This window comes from Monodelphis domestica, chromosome 1, assembly GCF_027887165.1.
Source record: "Monodelphis domestica isolate mMonDom1 chromosome 1, mMonDom1.pri, whole genome shotgun sequence".
NCBI lineage: Eukaryota > Metazoa > Chordata > Mammalia > Didelphimorphia > Didelphidae > Monodelphis > Monodelphis domestica.
Window position 1 is genome coordinate 340,923,138 of NC_077227.1, and position 17,958 is coordinate 340,941,095.

Here is a 17,958-nt window from a genome sequence, read left to right on the forward strand (position 1 = left end):
AACCGATTGCTCTATCCTGCTTACAAATAAGGGGAAGGTGAGTCAAGGTACTACAGTTAGCTCCTCCCATAGGCTTCCTTTGCTGAATGTTCTGGAAAGTGTGTGTGCGCGTGACAGGCTTTTATTAGGGAAAGGGTTTGTCAGTCTCCAACCCAACAGAGTGAGGAGTACCATTTGGCTAGCGGATGCTGAGAAAGTTTAGCATCCAGACCCAGCAGAGGAGCAAGTCTCATTCAGGGTCTGGTAAGTAACACACAGGATTAAGATGAGAAAAAGCACACTCACTCGCATGCATAAACAAATACACCACAGCAGTCTGGGATATATTTAACAATATATATTTATATATATTTCTAGATCAGTACATTCAGTTTTTAAACTTGTTTTTTTCTTCACAAACAGAAGAACTCTTACAATAGTAGACTTTCTAAAATAAATACTATTAAAATAGAGCTTCAAAATAAATATTCTATACAAAGGAACCCTTCTGTGGTAACTTTTTTTGTTGCAGGGTGAAAGGGTGAAGGGGGAAATGAAGGGGAAAAACAAAAGGTAAGGATGGATGGGGTGGGGGGACTTGAATAGCTTTTTGTAACACAAAATCAAACTTCAGGGCAGTGAGAACAGACACCCTAGGCACAGTTACCGACAGGGAAAAAAATGGAAACTCAAGATTTACAGTTAACAGAAGGGGTGCGAAACTGCTTCCAAAAGGACAGGGAACCAAAAGGCTAGCAAGGCTAAAATGTTGTGCTAGTTAATTTCCCATGGAGACATTCTGAGGAGTTCTGCTAAGTCGGTGTTAAAAGGGTCACTCTATCCCCTACTCACCCCCACCCCATCCAGAGTATTATTAGCCAACAAAGCACAGGACTTGTGGAGTCCCAGGACCTAGGTTTCTGTGATGGCCTCTCTCAGGGTGAGTGACTTCAGCCTCAGTTTCTTCATCTGCTAAATGAGACCTCAGCCCCTCTGTCCTTTCTATCCAACAAAGCTGTGAGGTTCAGATGTGATCATGGGTATACGAAGGTGTTTCATAAAGCTTATGAAGATTTCTTATGTCTACTGCTTGGGAAAAACAGGTGTAGCACATCTTAATGGGGACATGCTGGATAGCTCATTGAGAAATGTTGGGCCTGGGCATGGCTGCCAACATGGCTCAGACACTCCCCTATCCACCCAGCTCCCCAAGGTGCCACAGTGGTACCCCTGGGATGTGTACATTCAAAGAAGCACATCCTCCAGATCTGGGGGCTAGGACTTACTGCCTGTGATCGTTATTAATTACAGGATGATCACTGGCTTTCTAAATGGACATATTTGCCCTTCACAAGTGACCTCATCCTCTCTTGAGCCTTGGCAAGGACAGGTATACCGCTGGAGCAGGTAGAAGTGGGAAGCGAAGTGGTACCATTAAGGGAGGGAACGGAGCCTTCCTGTCCACTAGTCTCTCAGCCAATTCAAACAGTCAGATGCACGGAGTCCTGTTCTCAGGTGGCCCCTGATCAGTCCCACATCCATAGGTATGAACCTCACAACAAGCTTGTTGCTCCAACTCAAGGAAGAAGCCCCCATGCAGAAACAAGCTGAGGAATTGGTTAGAGATTGGAAGTTAAAAAAAGAAATGAGTAGAATTTTTTTTATCTGTTACACTGCAATAAAGTGGCCACACATAATAGAGGCAGCAAAGAAATTGGGCAGGGGATGGGAGAGCTGAAGCCATTTAGCCCAGTAGAGCTAAAAACAAACTAAAGAAAGAAAAAAAAAAGAAAGCCAAAGAGGATCAGGTGTTTACAAACTATGTACACTGGAGGCTACTTTGTAAGGAAAGTGTTTGTGTGGAGGACCAGTGTGGGTGTGTGCATGGGTCAATCAATTCTCCACAGAATGGGTGTGCAAGGGGGAATGGCCATCCAAATGTAGCTAGCCCACCACTCAATCCAAGTTCCCATGGAGGCAAGTTGAGGCACTCTGGCACTCTCCACTGCTCAGCAGATGCAGATGGATGACTCCTGCTAGGTATGCATGGATGTCTAAGCCTCTCCCCAGGAAAACCTTTATTGTCATCTCCTTTAGTAGTGACATCTGATACATTCAATTGGTATAAGTGGTTGGCTGTAAATGTGTTTCCCTTCCTATTGTTCCCTCAGATTTGTGCAAGAACATTTATATATATCTATATATATACCCATCATAATATGTCTATGGCAAGGATAGCTACATGAACCAGCACCGGAAAATGCAGGTGTGGTAATTCCGTGTTCTGCTTTTACAAGCTAGCAAATATTTATATAAATAAGAAAGTCTAAAACACAAGCCCCTCCTCCCCCCAATCAATAAATACCTATGGTTACAGTTAATTTATTTTAAATCAGATGTTATCACTACTCTTTAAAAAACAAACAAAAAAAAAGGTCCTTGGAAAATATCCTACATAGGACTATAGACTGCCTCCCTTGTTCCTTCCTAAAAGGGCAATGACTATTCTCCACGGAACAGATGAGATTCCTTGGAAAATGCGATCTATGGCTGGCACGGCCTTAAATGTTGCTGGGCCTGCTCCTCTGCCTCTGGCGGCCCTGCCCAGGACACTTTCTCCACTTGACAGGAAACACAACAAATAGGGGAGGACCAAAGAAAGCTATAAGATCAGCTTTTGCATGCAACAAGTACGTACCCATTTCACACGTGCCCATTCTGCTTCCTCTAGCACCTTGAGAGAGAAAAGGGTCACTGCAACTTTGGGGGGCCCACCACTGGCTTGCATTCTACTCCAGAACCCCCTTGGGAAAACTTCCCCCTTCTGGGCCTTTCTGGCTCTCCCCCAGCACTTGCTAACACTAAAATAGACTTTTATTTTGTTATCTCTCTATTTACAAAGATATAGACACACTATTGTACATGAGAAGCTAGGAAATTGAGCAGCAGCAACAGGTGAGAGGAAGGAGACCCACCAAGCTTCAAATGTCATTTGGCCAATGAGAGTGACCGTCTCTCATCAGAATTAAAAAAAAATTCTATGGGTGGGGCAGGTCAGAGACAGGGATGGGGATCAAGAACAAGACTGTGTTTCCTTAGAATGTTCTTCTCCCTTCCCCCAAACAGACCCAGAAAGCAGCACTTGGGGGACAACAGAGAAGGAAATGACTGTCTTTCAAACCTGTTCCCATCTAGTTTACTTATCCCAGAAAATGTAATACCTGGATATGGAGACCCAACTCTCATTGGCAAAAGTGACATTTGGTCTCTCCTTCCTCTGCCCGCCCCACCCATATTATTTCCATAAAGAATGTGGACGGAGGTAAAACGGGACCCTTGGTGGGCAGTGAAGTCTGTGACAGCTTATCAGAACTAAAAGAAAATGAATTTTGGAGGCTATAGGTGGGGACACCTCAAAAATTTAGTGATGAAGGAGAGGGAGGTAGGGAGGAAGGTATTTGGAAGTTAGTCCAAGGGAGCAAAACAGGGGTGCGCCTAACATCCCCCCAAGGCCCACCCCACCCCCTAATACTTTGTCCTTCACTGTCCCCTCTCCTTTTTAAAGTGTGGATATAGCAGTTGAGTTATTCACCTTCACCAAGACATTGGTGACACATTGGAGAAGAGGGGAGAAATCGAGAATCCATTCCTCTTCGACAGAGGCACCCAAGCTGCCTAGTTAATGATTCCTGGGGTATTCAGACTCCCAGGCAGCCAGCCCCTAGCCGTCCAAGGGAGGGACAAAGGGAGGGAAGGAAGGGAGGGAGAAAGGGGGCTGGGAAGGCATTCCAGCAGCTGCAGTTTCCGGATGTGTGTGTACATCTAGGTTCTGTCTTCTGAAAAAATCTCAAGTCCATATCACACAACACTCCTCTCCCCCCTCCCCGCTTCTGTTCTAGTTAAACAAAAACCACACAAAAGTTCCAAAACCCTGAAGAGAGCCCAAAGTGCCTCGTTTTGGAAGGGAGGGAGGGAGATGACAGATCTGATTCTTCCCAGAATCCGAAGGGGCCGGAGGGTGAACCAAGCAGTCCTCGGGACACAGAAGACCGGCCCCTCTGCAGTCTTCTCTGGCAAGGTTATGGGTCAGGAACAGACAGAACAGCCGGAGAGGCCACCAGGTGGGGAGCGAGGAGAATCAGAAAGGCTTCTCCGATCTGTTGGTCTTGCCGCTGTCCACTGCTGTGGCTGCCTTGCAGATGACGCTGTTGGTGTGTTTGCAGCGGCAGCCTGGCCGGCTCAGGCGGTCGTAGCCACGCTGTGCCAGCTTCACGCAGCCGGTGGCTGGCAGGTAGCAGAGCAGGCAGGGCAGCACCAGAGACAGGGCCCCCATGAAGGACCAGCGGGCACAGCAGTTCGAGTGGGAGCAGGAGCAGGGGTGGTCAGCACAGGAGCCTTCGTCGTCTTCGTTGGTGCAGTGGTAGAAGACCCCCTTCACCAGGCACATGCAGGTGCTATAATTGACCAGGCTCTGGGCAGAACAGAGACATTCTTGGTTACAGATCCAGCAGGAGGGCAAAGTCCGAGGAGAGGCACACTCCTTACATTTGCATTTCCCACAGGCCTCGCAGAGCAGGAAGTGTTTGTCCAGCTCCTGGGGTGGCATCCCCTTCAGGTCCAGGGGCTTGCAGTGGATGGCCTTGGGCTGAATGCGCACGGCCCTGGGCGAAGTCTGGTCAGCCACTGGGGGCGGGGCCATGTGGTCCAGGAGCCTCTGGTCGGAAGAGGTGCTACTGCTGCTGCTGATGGAGCTGGGCCTCCCACTGAAGGAGATCCAGGGGTGGGTGACATCCTGGTCGCATCGAGAGAGGCCGGGGGCTGGCTCGGGGTAGCCTCCCCGGGTCCGCTTAGCGCCTGTGGCGGGAGGCAGGCCAGGGTTGTCGATGTAGTCGTTTTCTACATGGGTCGTCTTCATCTGGTCAATGGGCAGGATGGTGAGTGGGTGCTGCAGCCGGCCATACGGGAGGCGGCTGTCCAGCAGGGGTTGGACCATGACTGCGCTTGGGCTCACAGGGATACTATGGGGGATTGGGGGCTCCATAGAGGCCAGGGGTCCAGTACTGCTCCGAGAAACTTGGCGTCTAGGGGTCCTGAAAGACAGTCAAGACAGAAAGAGAAGAGAGGAATTCATTACCTCGCTTGTCAATGTGCCCATCAAACGCTGATAAGGTTCACCATTCTCCTAGGACTGGTCTGTATTTAGTAGGTAACCCGAGGCACATGTAAGTGCTGCCCAGGCAGACCCTTCGCTGGAGGGGGGCCCATAGAAAAAGCCATTTCTGACATTTCTGCTCAGGAACCCAGAATATCAATGTAGACACAAACATGGTAGCACATCCCTACGTGGCCACCAACCTCTAGAACAGCTTATGACAAACTAAGGGAAAAATCTAGAGGAGAAAATGAATATTACCAATTTCCAAATGCAGAGCAGAATAATATTTAGGATAAATGGCATTTACTAGAATAGCTAGCCAGACCTCACTTCAGTTTCTGATTTCACTGAGAGAGTGCAATTTTACGTTGGAATAGGGCCAGAGATTCAACTGCAGAGCCTGACACGGAACCCCAGGAAGTAACCAAACTTAAATCAAAGAACGGAAACTGCTTGGTTCAAATTTAGAAAGTGCACATTGTTTTCTATTAGAAGTGCAATTTCCTCGCCTGCTGACCTTTACTTTTGGAATTCCGCTGCAGATCAATTTAAAGTAGCAGCCGCTTGAGCATGAGTCTCAGAGGCCTTTACCCAAGGGACAGTATTTGGAATCCAAAAGGAAAAGGAAAAAAACGGCCCGGCCTGGGAAGATTCCATCCCCAAAGTCAAGAATTCCAGGGAAAAGGGGGGAGGGGGGGATCAAGGAAAAAAATGCCACCCCCCCCCATCTCTACTTGGAGCAATAGTACAGTTTCCCATAAATTTTATTTTGGTAGGAGGGAGAGGGGGAAGGGGTCCCAAGGGAAAGTGGCTAATAGTAGTCAAATTCTGGGGAATCATTTCTTGGGACATATATATTCATCCTGACCTAGAAGGCAGTTCTCATTCATTCACTTAAGTATCTCAAGAATGTTTGAAAAAGCTCTAGCCTTCCCAGTGGCTGCTATTTTTGACAAGTTATGTCCATTTCTCTGCTCTTCAGGAGAATCGGCCACTTGGGTCCGGACATCCTCTGTCTATAAAGAACAATTCCACTCCTTCAGAGGATAAGCCTTTCAGGTTGTTTCCCTTCTCAGATATTTTTACACTGAATACTTTCTCGTTAATTTTTAATCAGCATCTGATCCTTCCTTATTCATGAGAAAAGCCTGGTCAGAAATATTAAGTCATTGAAAGCTCAGCTCTTCACTTGAAGAAGGCTTGAATTGAGCACTCAGACCAGAGGGAGAATATGTTCCATTCTTCCCTAAAATCACCTCAAAGCGATTCACCTCTAAGTGAAAAACACCACCACCACCACAACTCAAAATGATATTTTTAAAAAGGAGTGGTTAAGGAAAAGATAATTTTTCTTCTCATTATCTATGTCATAGGCAAAAAGCAATTATTTTACATCCGTCAATACTGGACATACAGAGTATGAATGATCAATTCTCTTTGACTGTTCTACTTAAAGGGAATGGAATTTCTCTTAGAAAAGAGAAAGGAAATGAAAACTGGGGAGGAAGGATCTGTTCAGTAACAGATTTCTCCTCGGCCTTGCATTCATGTGAGCCCAAAGACTTCTTTCAAACCAGAGAAATTTTGCTGAATTGACTATTCCTGGCAAGAGAACTCATTCTCATCTAAATCCCATCACTTAAACAAGTAACCAACTGAAGACCCCAGATTACCCTAGAGTTTCTAGGTCTGTGCTAGGCAGTGGTTCAATTTCCCCCAAAGTGCTTAGGAAATAAAAATGCTGCTGGAAAAATGTTTGGGGATGGGAGTGGGGTTGGGGAGAAGGAAAGGAAGAGATTTCCTTTCAAAGGCATGCAGGGTGGTGGCCCTAACTGGATCAAGTACTTCCATTCAATCCCATCCTTGCATCCTGTCCACCATTGGAGCCATGGACTCTTTGGGAACTCATGGTGTCTTAGTCTTCTGGAAAAGAGGATGCTCATTAGCAGAGTGGAACATCCAGCAGAGCCAGGTACAGGAAGATACAAACTCCAGATCAATTTTTTAGAGTTTTAGAGTTAAGAGAGACCTTCTAGGTCTTAAACCTGGAAAAAATGGAATCATTTAGCCTCTCTGGGCATCCATGTCTCTTAGTTCCTTTCAGGCTTAAAATTTAGCATCCTAGAAAAAACACTATTCATAAGCAGAGGATAAACTGTGGGAGTAGAAACACCGAGCGCGGTTGAGGGGACATGACCGAGGAGAGACTCTAAATGAACACTCTAATGCAAAATACTAACAACATGGCAATGGGTTCGAATCAAGACATATGTGATGCCCAGTGGAATCAGGGGTCGGCTACTGGGGGTGGGGGTGGGGAGGAAAAGAAAATGATCTTTGTCTTTAATGAATAATGCTTGGAAATAATCAAATAAAATATTATTTTAAAAAAATTTAGCATCCTAGTTATTTACTGAGAGTTGGACCCTTGAGTCTCAAGGCCACAAAATGGATCCAAAAGAAAAGAAAGGAAAAGAAAATCTGAATGAAACCAATTATTCATTCTTCACCCCACGGCCAAACTAAGACTTGGTCCCTTAGAAACTACTGCCTCTACCGAGATCGTATTTCTAATTACTATTGTATACCTGGCAAACCTTCAGTCTTTTAGAATAGTGCAACATGATTTTAAGACTCCAATCCTAGAATCGGAGGGTACTAATTAGATGGGAAATCCTACCAGGGAATCCCCTGGGTAAGCAGTTTTTGCCTCACCACAGCAACCTGTACAGGAGTGATTCATACAGAGATTCATAGAATGTTGGAGTTAGAAGAAATCTTAAAAGTTACTTTAAATCCCACTCCCTTATTTTGCAGAGAGAGGATCCAGGCCATTGAGGAAAGGTGATTTGCCCAAGGTCATGTGCCCAGTTATTCAGTTATTGGCAGAACCAGGACCAGAACCTAGATATCCCTAACTCCCAGGTCTTTCTGTTTTACCAGAACTATAGTCATGCTCTTCCCCAAAATGAGCTGCTCCAAAAGGCAAGGAACTGCAGGTAGAATGTAACATTTGGCATTAAAATATAGATTTTGATACTTCTATGGGAGAAACCAACACCAGCAGAAAATCCTAAGGTATGTTCTTCCTCTAGTAATATCATTTTCCTTAAGTTTCCTTCTGACAAGCAATTCAGCAAGGAGATCCAGAGTTCTTTTGTTTCTCCTTCCCAGTCCCTCATACTATCTCATTTGGTACTATCCTTTTCTATTACAATAGCCAAAATGGAGAAAAGTTAGAGGAAGCTTTCATTGGATCTGCTTAGGCTATACCACCTGACCTGGGAAAATAAGTAGCTAGCAAGTCACTGGAGCTAAATTATACATATATACATATATGTTTAAACTATTACCTTTCATTTTAGAATTGACAGTGTGTATTGGTTCCAAGGCAGAAGAGCAGTAGGTTGAGGCAACAGGGGTTAAGTGACTTGCCCAGGGTCAAAAAGCCAGAAAGTGTCTGAAGTTGGATTTGAACCCAGGACTTCCCATTTCTAGGACTGGCTTCCAATTCACTGAGCTACCTAGCTGCCCCCCACCCCTAGTGATATTTCTTAAAAAAAAAAAAAAAAAGGCTTTTGTGTTGACTAGAAGATCAATCTCCCTACTCATTGTGACACTGTTTCACTGCACAGGCTGAAGCTCCACTAAAGAACTTAAATGGAGTTTAATAGGTAAATCATTTCCTCTACAAGGAAGGAAGAGATTTATAATATAAAGTGGAGAGTGGAGGCTTTGCTGCATTGGGGTTTCTTAAAGAGAGATTGTTTGCCAATTTGATAGATCCCGGACAGATAGTCCAAAGCCAACATTACATTTAGTAAGAGAATTCATCTTGTCAGGTTTTAGACAGTAAGGAAATGGGGCAGCATTAGCTAAGGATGTATGTACCATCCATTCAGGAAAGCCTCCTTCAGAGAAGATAGCTCCAATTTATATTGATGATCGGAAAGGTGGAAATGGCCTCTTAGACTTCACAATAATTACATGGTGGGGATGAATACAGCTGCAATACATTTTATGACCATAAAGCCCCAATAATCCCTAGTCCATCACCAATCCTGTGGACCCCCTAGTAAATTATATAAATCCACCAAGGACCAGAAATTAAGTCTTATTTATCTTTGTATCTCCCTAAGCCCTAGTACAGCTCTGCGCACTTAGTAAGTGCTCCATGTATTAAACTGGAGCTATAGTTTAACAGATTACCCCTGGAAAGTAAGTCCAACTAGATTTGATTTGGGGGGAGCAATGGATGTTAAGTAACTTACTCAGGGTCACATAGCAAGGAAAGTATCTGAGGTCACATTTGAACCCAGGACTTCCTGTTTCCAGGCTTGGCTTTCTACCCACTGAGCAACTTAGCTGCCCCCTAATTTCAATTTACTGAGTCAATGTTTTGACCTTTTCACATTGGATAGAATTTTCTGGCATCAGGATAGAGGACAGCTACCAAGGGAGGACCCAAGAAGTTTGTCACTCAAGTTAACTGTTATTGAGGATGAGGTTTCCTTTTCTTCTGCCACAAATACAGAGATGCCTGTTTTTTTTTTCTTTCTTAAAATTTTTTGCTTTATTTTTTCTTTCTTAAAATAGTGCTAATAAGAGTGTTTTATGGGGTTTTTAGCTGACAAACTCTTGAAGGGTTAAGTAGTAATGGAAACTCAATTAATCTCAGGGTAAAACATGGCTAGTTTAGCCTTTCCAGTGGTTACCAAATAGTAGAGGATACAGGAAAGGGACAGAGAGAGAGAGAGAGAAAGGTGGTAGTATGTTTGATACAGGAGCCAGATTGGTACACATTCACAGGACACCTGCTAAGTTTTCCAGTATGAGTGCTGGGATGTTGGGGCTTTTGAGCAGCTTCGAGAATAAAACAGGCTAGAGTTTTTTCTTCTTCTTAGCCATCTGAGGATATTAAAAAAACCTGTCAGATTTTTTAAAAAGCTTCACTGAATGGATTACACTTCCAAAACAATGAATAAATGCCAATTTCTTTAGTTGTCCTACATTTAGTTATCATGCAGACTTGTAAGAGGAAAACTTTGCTAGGGCATCCTCAACTTTTAAGGAAGGTAAAACTCCGCCTAAGTGAATGGGATTATAGGATCAATAGATTTTGAGCTGCAGTGGACCTTAGAGATCATTAAGTTCAACCCCCTCACTTTACAGCTGAGGAAACTGAGGCCCAGTAATGTTAAGTGACTTAATATCAACAATTAATATAAGTAACAAGGACACAGAGGTATTACTTAACCAGATGAGCAGGAATCCAAACCCAGGTCCTCTGATCCCAAAATCAGAGCTCTTTTTACTTCCATAGCATGGGACCATGCTCTGGTGGAAGACCTGTAGTTCTTCATTTTTTTTTAAACCCTTACCTTCCATCTTGGAATCAATATTGTGTATTGGTTCCAAGGCAGAAGAGAGGTAAGGGCTAGGCAATGGGGGTTAAGTGACTTGCCCAGGGTCATATGGCTAGGAAGTGTCTGAGATCAAATTTGAACCCAGGACCCCTTCGTCTCTAGGCCTGGCTCTCAATCCACTGAGCTACCCAGCCATGCCACTGCCCTGCTGCACCCCCCACCCCCAGTTCTTCAGGACAACATAGCAGTCCAAACTTTATTTACTCAATCTAAAAGACTGAGGGGTCTTGTGCTAACTTTTAGAAATTGGAAAAATGAACATCAGGACTCAGAATGAGAGTTGCAGAGGGCTTAGAACTCAAAAAGGAACTTGAGAGCTACTGAGTCCAACCCCTTCATTTTAAAGATGCCCTAAGAGGCTAAGTGTCTTGTGTAGAGTCAGGCAGCTAATTGGGAACAGACTAGAAGAATCCTCAGTCCTCCCACATTCAGTTATCATGCAGACTTAAAACAAAACAAAACAAAACTTAAAACCTTACCTTCCATTTTAGAATTGATACTAGTATCAGTTCTAAAGCCAAATGAGTGATAAGCATTAGGTAATGTGGGCTAAGTGACTTGCCCAGGGTTACACAGGTAGAAAGTATCTGGGGTCAAATTTGAACCCAGGATCTCCTGTCTCCAGGATTGGCTCTCTATCCACTGAGCCACCTAGCTGCCCCTCTCATGCAGACTTTTAAGAGAGGAAATTATAGCCTCATAGATTTAGGACTGCAGTGGACCACAGAAATCATCAAGTTCAACCTCCTGATTTTACAGATGAAGAAACTGAGGCTTTAGCATGAATGCCAGTGTCTTTTCTTCTTCCAAGTCCTCTTTCTATCAGATAAGGTGGAAAGAGTATTGGCTATGAAGTTAAGAGGAACTAGATTCAAACCTCGCTTCTTCACCAGCTGCTATGTGACCTGGGGCAAGTCATTTAATAAATATTAATAATAAGAATTAACATTTATATGGTGTGTTAAAGGCTGCCAAGCACTTTATATTTATTAGAGACAATTAGGTGGTGGTGCAGGGGCTAGTGCTGGATTTGGAGTCAAAAACCTATCTGAAACATTTCTGATTGATAGCAAGTTACAACTTCCTTGAGCCTCAGTTTTCCTTATGGGAAAATGGGAAAAATAGCTCCTACCTTACAGAGTTGTTCTAAGGATCAAATGAGATGACATATATAAAGAACTTGGAAAAAACTAAAATGCAATGTAAATGCTGGAGCTATTATCATTACCTTCTCATCTGATCCTGAGACAATCCTGTGTGGTAGGTGCTAGAACCACCATTTTATAGATGAGGAAATTGCAGCTGAGAGGTTAAATGACTAGCACAAGGTAACAGATAGTGCCCGAGGCAGGATTCAGACTCCAAGCTGAATGCACTATCCACTATGCCACCTAGTTGCCTAGTTTTATCTGTAAAATGAGGGGGTTGGATTAAATGACCTCTGCTATTCTTTCTAATTCGAAATCAAAGATCCTCTATTCTGGAGTGGTGTGGAAAATTGGATTACTCTGCTATAACTGAGAATGAAGCCACTTGAATCTGGAGGTAATGTTTCCTGTGACTGGAGATCTTCAAGTGAAGGATGGATGACCTCTTGTTAGGGGATACTTATTGGACCAGCCACCTTCTATGGTAGATTCCATTTTTTTTAAACCCTTACTTTCTGTCTTGGAATCAATACTGTGTATTAGTTCCAAGGCAGAAGAGCAGAAAGGGCTAGCCAATGGGAGTTAACTGATTTGCACAAGACCACACAGTTAGGAAGTGTCTGAGGCCATATTTGAACCCAGGATCTCCCCATTTCTAGTCTGGCTCTCAATCCACGAGTTTCTAAGAACATAAACCATGGACTTTCCTCCACCCTCCAAGAAGCGGCATTTGTTATGAAGATAGAGATTGGAGAAGACAAAAATAATTTCTTTTCAATAGCCCTGCCATAGGAACATAGGAAGACCATTCCCTTCCAAAGCCACTCCAAATTCATTTGGGCTTCCAATTAATTGGCTGAAAAAATGACAAGTTCTAAAATTCACATTGCCCAGCAAAGAGCCAGGACTTTCATCATGTTATTTGAATTAATTCTTAATATATAGGACTGTGATCTGCTCATCAATTTCAAGTTCAACTCTTATTATGCCAGCCCTGATTATTTTTTTAACATTCATTTGATTCAAACATGTATTAAGTACCTAATATACACAGGGTGACACTGGGCTAAGCTAGGGGCTGAGGGGTTTAGGGTCTTCTTCCATGAAAGAGCAAAGGTTCATCCTTTAGACAAGGAGATGAGGGAGAAATCTAAAGACCATCTTCATTTTTGAGAGTACCACTGAGGCAGGAATATTATATGACTCAAAGGTAGCCAAAGGAAGCGGATTCCAGTAGGTACTCAAAGGAATATTGGCCTAATTCAGGGCTTCTCCCACAATCAGAACTGAAAATTCCCCTTAAAACTGAATTCCCAGAACTATCTCTTCTGGTCTGCTACCCCAATGTCCCTGTCAGCCTATATGCCAAAGTGAATTATGTGTAGTGTGGACCTGTGACTTCATCCTGGTAGGAACTCTCTTCCCTGTTGCCTAACAGCAAACTCAATTTGGAACAGTCTTAGAGAGTTGCCTGGGACACCGGCAAGTGAACTGCCTTACTTGCCCCAAGGTTTCAGAGGCAGTGTGTGGCAGGCAGGAGTTCTCAGAAAGCCTCTTTATACTTCCTTATGTCTTCTATAAATGAGAACAGCAATTGTAATAATGACTACAGAATGAGAGTCTCTTCTGCCTATTCCTCTATCACCCTGCCCCCTTCTCATATCCTGCTCTCCTCTGCCCCCAATGCAGGACACAGCACACCTTGAGGTCCCAGAGTTTCCCTGAAACGAATTCCTCATCTTCTAGAATGATCTTCTTTAGGAGCCAGAGACTTTGCTGTCCTGAGGAATAAGAAGGGCACTAAGTATTTGCCAGTGCTCCTTAGGAACTCTGCATCAGCTGCGGATTCCCTTATCAGCTCCGAGGAGTAATAGTCTCCCCACTTTAAAGATGAGGAAATGAAGACCTCAAAGTAAAGGGTCTTCTGCATGTAAACTGCTCTGTTTCTTCTTCCCAAGTCACTAGTAAGGAGTAATAAAGCTATTCCATCATTTCATACTTCTGTATTTCACAAGTGACCTCCTCTTTAGTTAATGTCAAGTTGCTCCAGCTACAAGTGAGGCTCTGGAGAGCTGCCTTAAGCAACTCCATTGGCCCTGGTAAGAATAATAACAGCTCACACAAACGATGAATTAAGGTTTAGGGTTAGGGTTACATATGTATCATTTCCCACTAAGGTCAGACTTCCTTCTCTAAAAGGTAGATCTATATACCAAAACACCACAATGATTCTTTATGAGATTTATCCTTCTTACAAGACATAGTACCTAGAGCTAATTCCTGCCCCACCCTCAATTGGTACCCCCATATTTTTCCCTTCTCTTTTCACTGGAGATTAACCTTCTCTTTGTGGCCAAAGGATTCAAAGCCAAGGTGTTCTGAGGCCAAAATATTAGTTGGCTCAACAGAGACCCCACAAATAAGCAGCCACTTGCAGCCTGATCAGATTGGGAAAGGAACTTAGACCAGAGGGCAATAAATCTCATTTGAGTAACAAGGATCCAGGAAGAAATAGGAAAGGCAATCTTTAGATATAGACCCCTACATAAGTAGCCTTAGGTGTTACAATAATCAATCAATCAATCAATCAATTGGCACTTATTATTTCTGTGTTCCAGGTCCTGTGTTAGATGGTGGGGATGCAAAGCCAATGCCCTGCCCTCAATAAGCTCATATTAATCCAAGAAGAGAGGGTCACAACTTCAGGTAGGAGCTGGGTATAAACAATGAAAGGCACTTCTGATTCATCATTCATTAAAATCAGATGTATGTCTTAGCATAAACAATGATAAAAATCTAGTGGAGTTAAAACAAAGGGGAATCTAAATTCAGTTGTGAGAAGAATTTGCTTCTTGGGCAATTACTTCAGGAAGAAGGTTCGGCCAAAACGAATGTTTTCGCATCTCAAATACTAGTTTCTACAGCAAGCCAGCTGGAATTAAAAGCATATATTATCAACTGATTTTAAATATAGAGAAGCAGTGAGGTACAGTACTGGGTACAAAGGATCTGTATTCAAATCCCGTCTCTGACCCTTACCTACATAGATATGATCTTGGACAAACCACTTAAACTTTCCGAGTCTCATTTTTCTCATCTTTAAAATGAGGAAGAGGGGGAAGATGGCCTCTGAAATCACTTCCAGTCCTAGATCTTTGATTCTTTAATATTTAATAACCTCATGATCATGGACAGTCATTTAATTTCTCAGCCACCAGTTTTCCCATCTGTAAAATGGAGAGAAAAGTACTTGTACCACCTTCTTTGAAGGGTTGCTGTATGGTTCAACTGGGAACAGCATAAAGTGCTTAAAATATAATATAAACGTCAGTTATTATTATTTATTACATTCCTCCCCCCATTAAACTTATCTCTGGAGATGCTAAAATTTCACATGGGGGAAAATGAAGAGAGAAAAAGACTAGGTCAGTGTTGTCTGAAAGGAAGAAGGATACTGGACTTTATAAATTGGGAAGGGAAGAACAGGGTCTCCTAAAATGATCCCCCCTAGAAAGAATATTGGTCAGATAGGCAGGGTATATTTCCCAAATCAAGTACCAAAAGGACCATTCCCCTGACTCAATCACTATAGCTTAGCTTCTCAGGAAAGTCCCACTCTATATGGTCAAAGGGAGAAAAGGCTTCCAACTCCTAGAAATGGATTAAACTCTCTAGGGGGTTGGGAAAGAAAGGAAATGCTATTTCCCATTAAACACTTTTAAATCTTCTCTTCTACTCTTTCCCCTGGAGAGCCAAATGTCAACCCTCCCTCTCTTTACCCTCTGCCTACAAAAAAATAATTTAACCCCCCCCCCCACTACCACTACCACCACCACCACCAGCAACAACAACAAAAAAACCTGAGAACTCCGGATGTTTGATGCTCTACTTGGGTGAAGATCCAGAGAACTCTAAATATTGTGAAATCCTCTGCTGCAATGCTGGAGAAGGCCTTCAGTCCATACCATCTTATCAGAGGTTGATAACCCAACATTTCACAACTGATCCAGCAGTTTCATATCCTTTCCACTAGCTAGTCTTTAATTTGCGGTTAATCTAGTAGAAGAAAGAGAAGATCCTTAACTAACCCCCAGGGCCCAGGCACTGGGATGGGGGTGGGGGATGAATACCTCACAGCTTCCTAAAAACCAGCTTCACATTTTTTTAACTCTACTGCAGGGCTTCTCTCAACATCACCTGAAGGAAAGCTTTCAGAAAGCATCAAGCATGTCATCAGTGCTCTACCCTTCCAATATCTCTATTTCTAGGCATGGGTGGGGGGGACCTAATGAACTGGAGAATTCAAGGGAGCTCTGTGCACTAGACAGCGGCTCCATGGCTTCACCCAAGCCATCTATGAAAACGTGGATTCTCCCCCCAAATCAGCCGTGATATAGGTGGATTGGAAGCAGCCTTTTCACGTCCTCTATTTCTTTCTCTCCAACTCACCTCAAGCGAGATTGGGGCACGTCCAACCAAGCTCTCTCTCGCCTCTCCTCAACACCTGGGCCAGGAAAAGCAACAATTTTCTTCTTCTCAAGATCTCTTTCTCTTCACCTCCCTCCCCACCCCTTCCCAAGCTAAAGAGAATTGAGAAATCTCTTGCACAACAGGAGCTACTGTCTAAATGCTTTTTGATGGTCGGCATGGGAAAGAAGAGGAGACATGGAAACCCCTTCCCTAGTGATGCGGCCGGGATTTCTCCACTGGCTAGAGCTGCTGGAGCCAATGCCGCTGAGTTTCACCTCCAAGCCCTTCTCTGGTCTCCTATTTCCTGGTCGACTATGAATTTTCAGAATATAAGGTCTCTATCCCTTTCTTTCCCCGGTGACGTCAAGACTGGTACCACCAAGAAAGCAGGAGGGGGAAAAAAGCCTTATCTTTGCTACGCATGCAACCGTTTCCTCTTTGGATTTCTCCATCTCGGCATTATGTAAACCCACCGCCTTTCCCACCCACCCCATTTAGTACTGCCCCCCCCAAACCCAAAGGGAATCCCAGGGGCAAAAGCAATGTGACCAGGGTCTAGAGATGGGTGGGGATGGGGCCCTAGGAAACCGGAGCCCTGCACAGCCCCAAGGAAAAAAAGGCGACTGCGAAACAGAATAAAATGTTAAGGAGCAAAGGTCAAACAGTAAAGATCTTACACGCCAAGGAGCCGAGATCAAAAGTGCCCCAGAAGGGAGACACCTTAGGCGCCCTAAGCTCCGACGAGACCCACCCAGGGGGAAGAAACAGTGATCACATCAGATAGCCAAAGGAGAGGGGGGGAAAAATCTACGTCGAGTGCTTAGGCCATTGCGATTGGGGAAGGAAAGTTGGGGCGAAGCGGTCCCCTTCGGTAAACAGCGACGGGGCGGGTGAGCAGTCTTATCTATAGAGCTCCCCCAGAGCCCGGGAGGCGGCTTCTTTGCCCCAGCCCGGCTGGGGGCAGATGCTCGCTCCCGGCGTCCAAGACGGGTGAGTGAGGCAGAATGTAAGCCGGAAAGCCAGAGGGGGAGTCGTAGGGACTCGGAGAACCAAACGCAGAGTAAAGGCTGGAAATACCCCTTCTGAAACAGCGCATCCCGTAGCTGTGAATACCCAGAGAGCCCCCTGACGGGCTTGTATGCGAGACTGCGGGACCGAGAGTTCCTCGCAGCTGCCTCACAGCCGTCTGCGGAGGCGCAGGGACAGAAAAGTTTATAGGAACATGCACCAAAAAAGGAGCAACGTTTGCCCCTTTAGGAGGAAGGAAATGGCCTTCAAGATCAAATTTGCTAGGGGAAGAAGTGGGGTCTAGGATCCATAAATCAGCTACTTACTTTAAGTAATCCAGTCAGGAGCATTTCTCCATGAGTACTTAATCCTAAATTCCAAACAAGTCAGTGGCTGTCCCTGCAAACCCCTGCCAGATGAAACAGCATTGATCCCGGCGACCTGAAACGCCTGCACAGCGCTGTCAGCTTTCCCCGCTCCGCCTTGGTGTTGCAACTACTGCCTGGGAAAATGGCTTTTTTATGAATGGGAGGGAAGGGGGCCTCTCTGCGCATGCGCGCCGTCCCCAATTCTATGAATGGGTGGGCACAAGAGACCCTCTAGGCGCATGCGCTGCTTCCCTACACTCCCCCCTCCCCCCCTTTTTTTATGAATGGGGGGCCGGAAAGGAACTTAACCCATCGTTGCTGGGGGCTGTCGCTCCTTACCGGGCCGTCGCGCCTTACAAAGAGGAATGATTGTTGGTTTTTTTTTTTTTTAATGAATGGAGGGC

The 17,958-nt window shown here is 44.5% G+C and overlaps 1 protein-coding gene across 3 annotated transcripts; it reads right to left on the reverse strand.

Moving 5' to 3' along the window:
- Positions 1-322: 322 nt before the first annotated feature.
- On the reverse strand, positions 323-17,683 carry SPRY4 (sprouty RTK signaling antagonist 4). Of its 3 annotated transcripts, none has more exons than XM_001368847.4 (2): positions 17,513-17,683; positions 323-5,069 (listed from the first exon to the last, which is right to left on the reverse strand). In XM_001368847.4, the coding sequence occupies exon 2, from the start codon at positions 5,018-5,020 to the stop codon at positions 4,118-4,120; it is 903 nt and encodes a 300-aa protein (XP_001368884.1). In that variant the 5' UTR covers positions 5,021-5,069; positions 17,513-17,683; the 3' UTR covers positions 323-4,117. The 3 variants fall into 3 exon arrangements, with proteins under 3 accessions (XP_001368884.1, XP_016283736.1, XP_016283735.1); XM_016428250.2 differs by lacking the exon at positions 17,513-17,683 and adding an exon at positions 16,158-16,272; XM_016428249.2 differs by lacking the exon at positions 17,513-17,683 and adding an exon at positions 15,569-16,095.
- Positions 17,684-17,958: the final 275 nt, after the last annotated feature.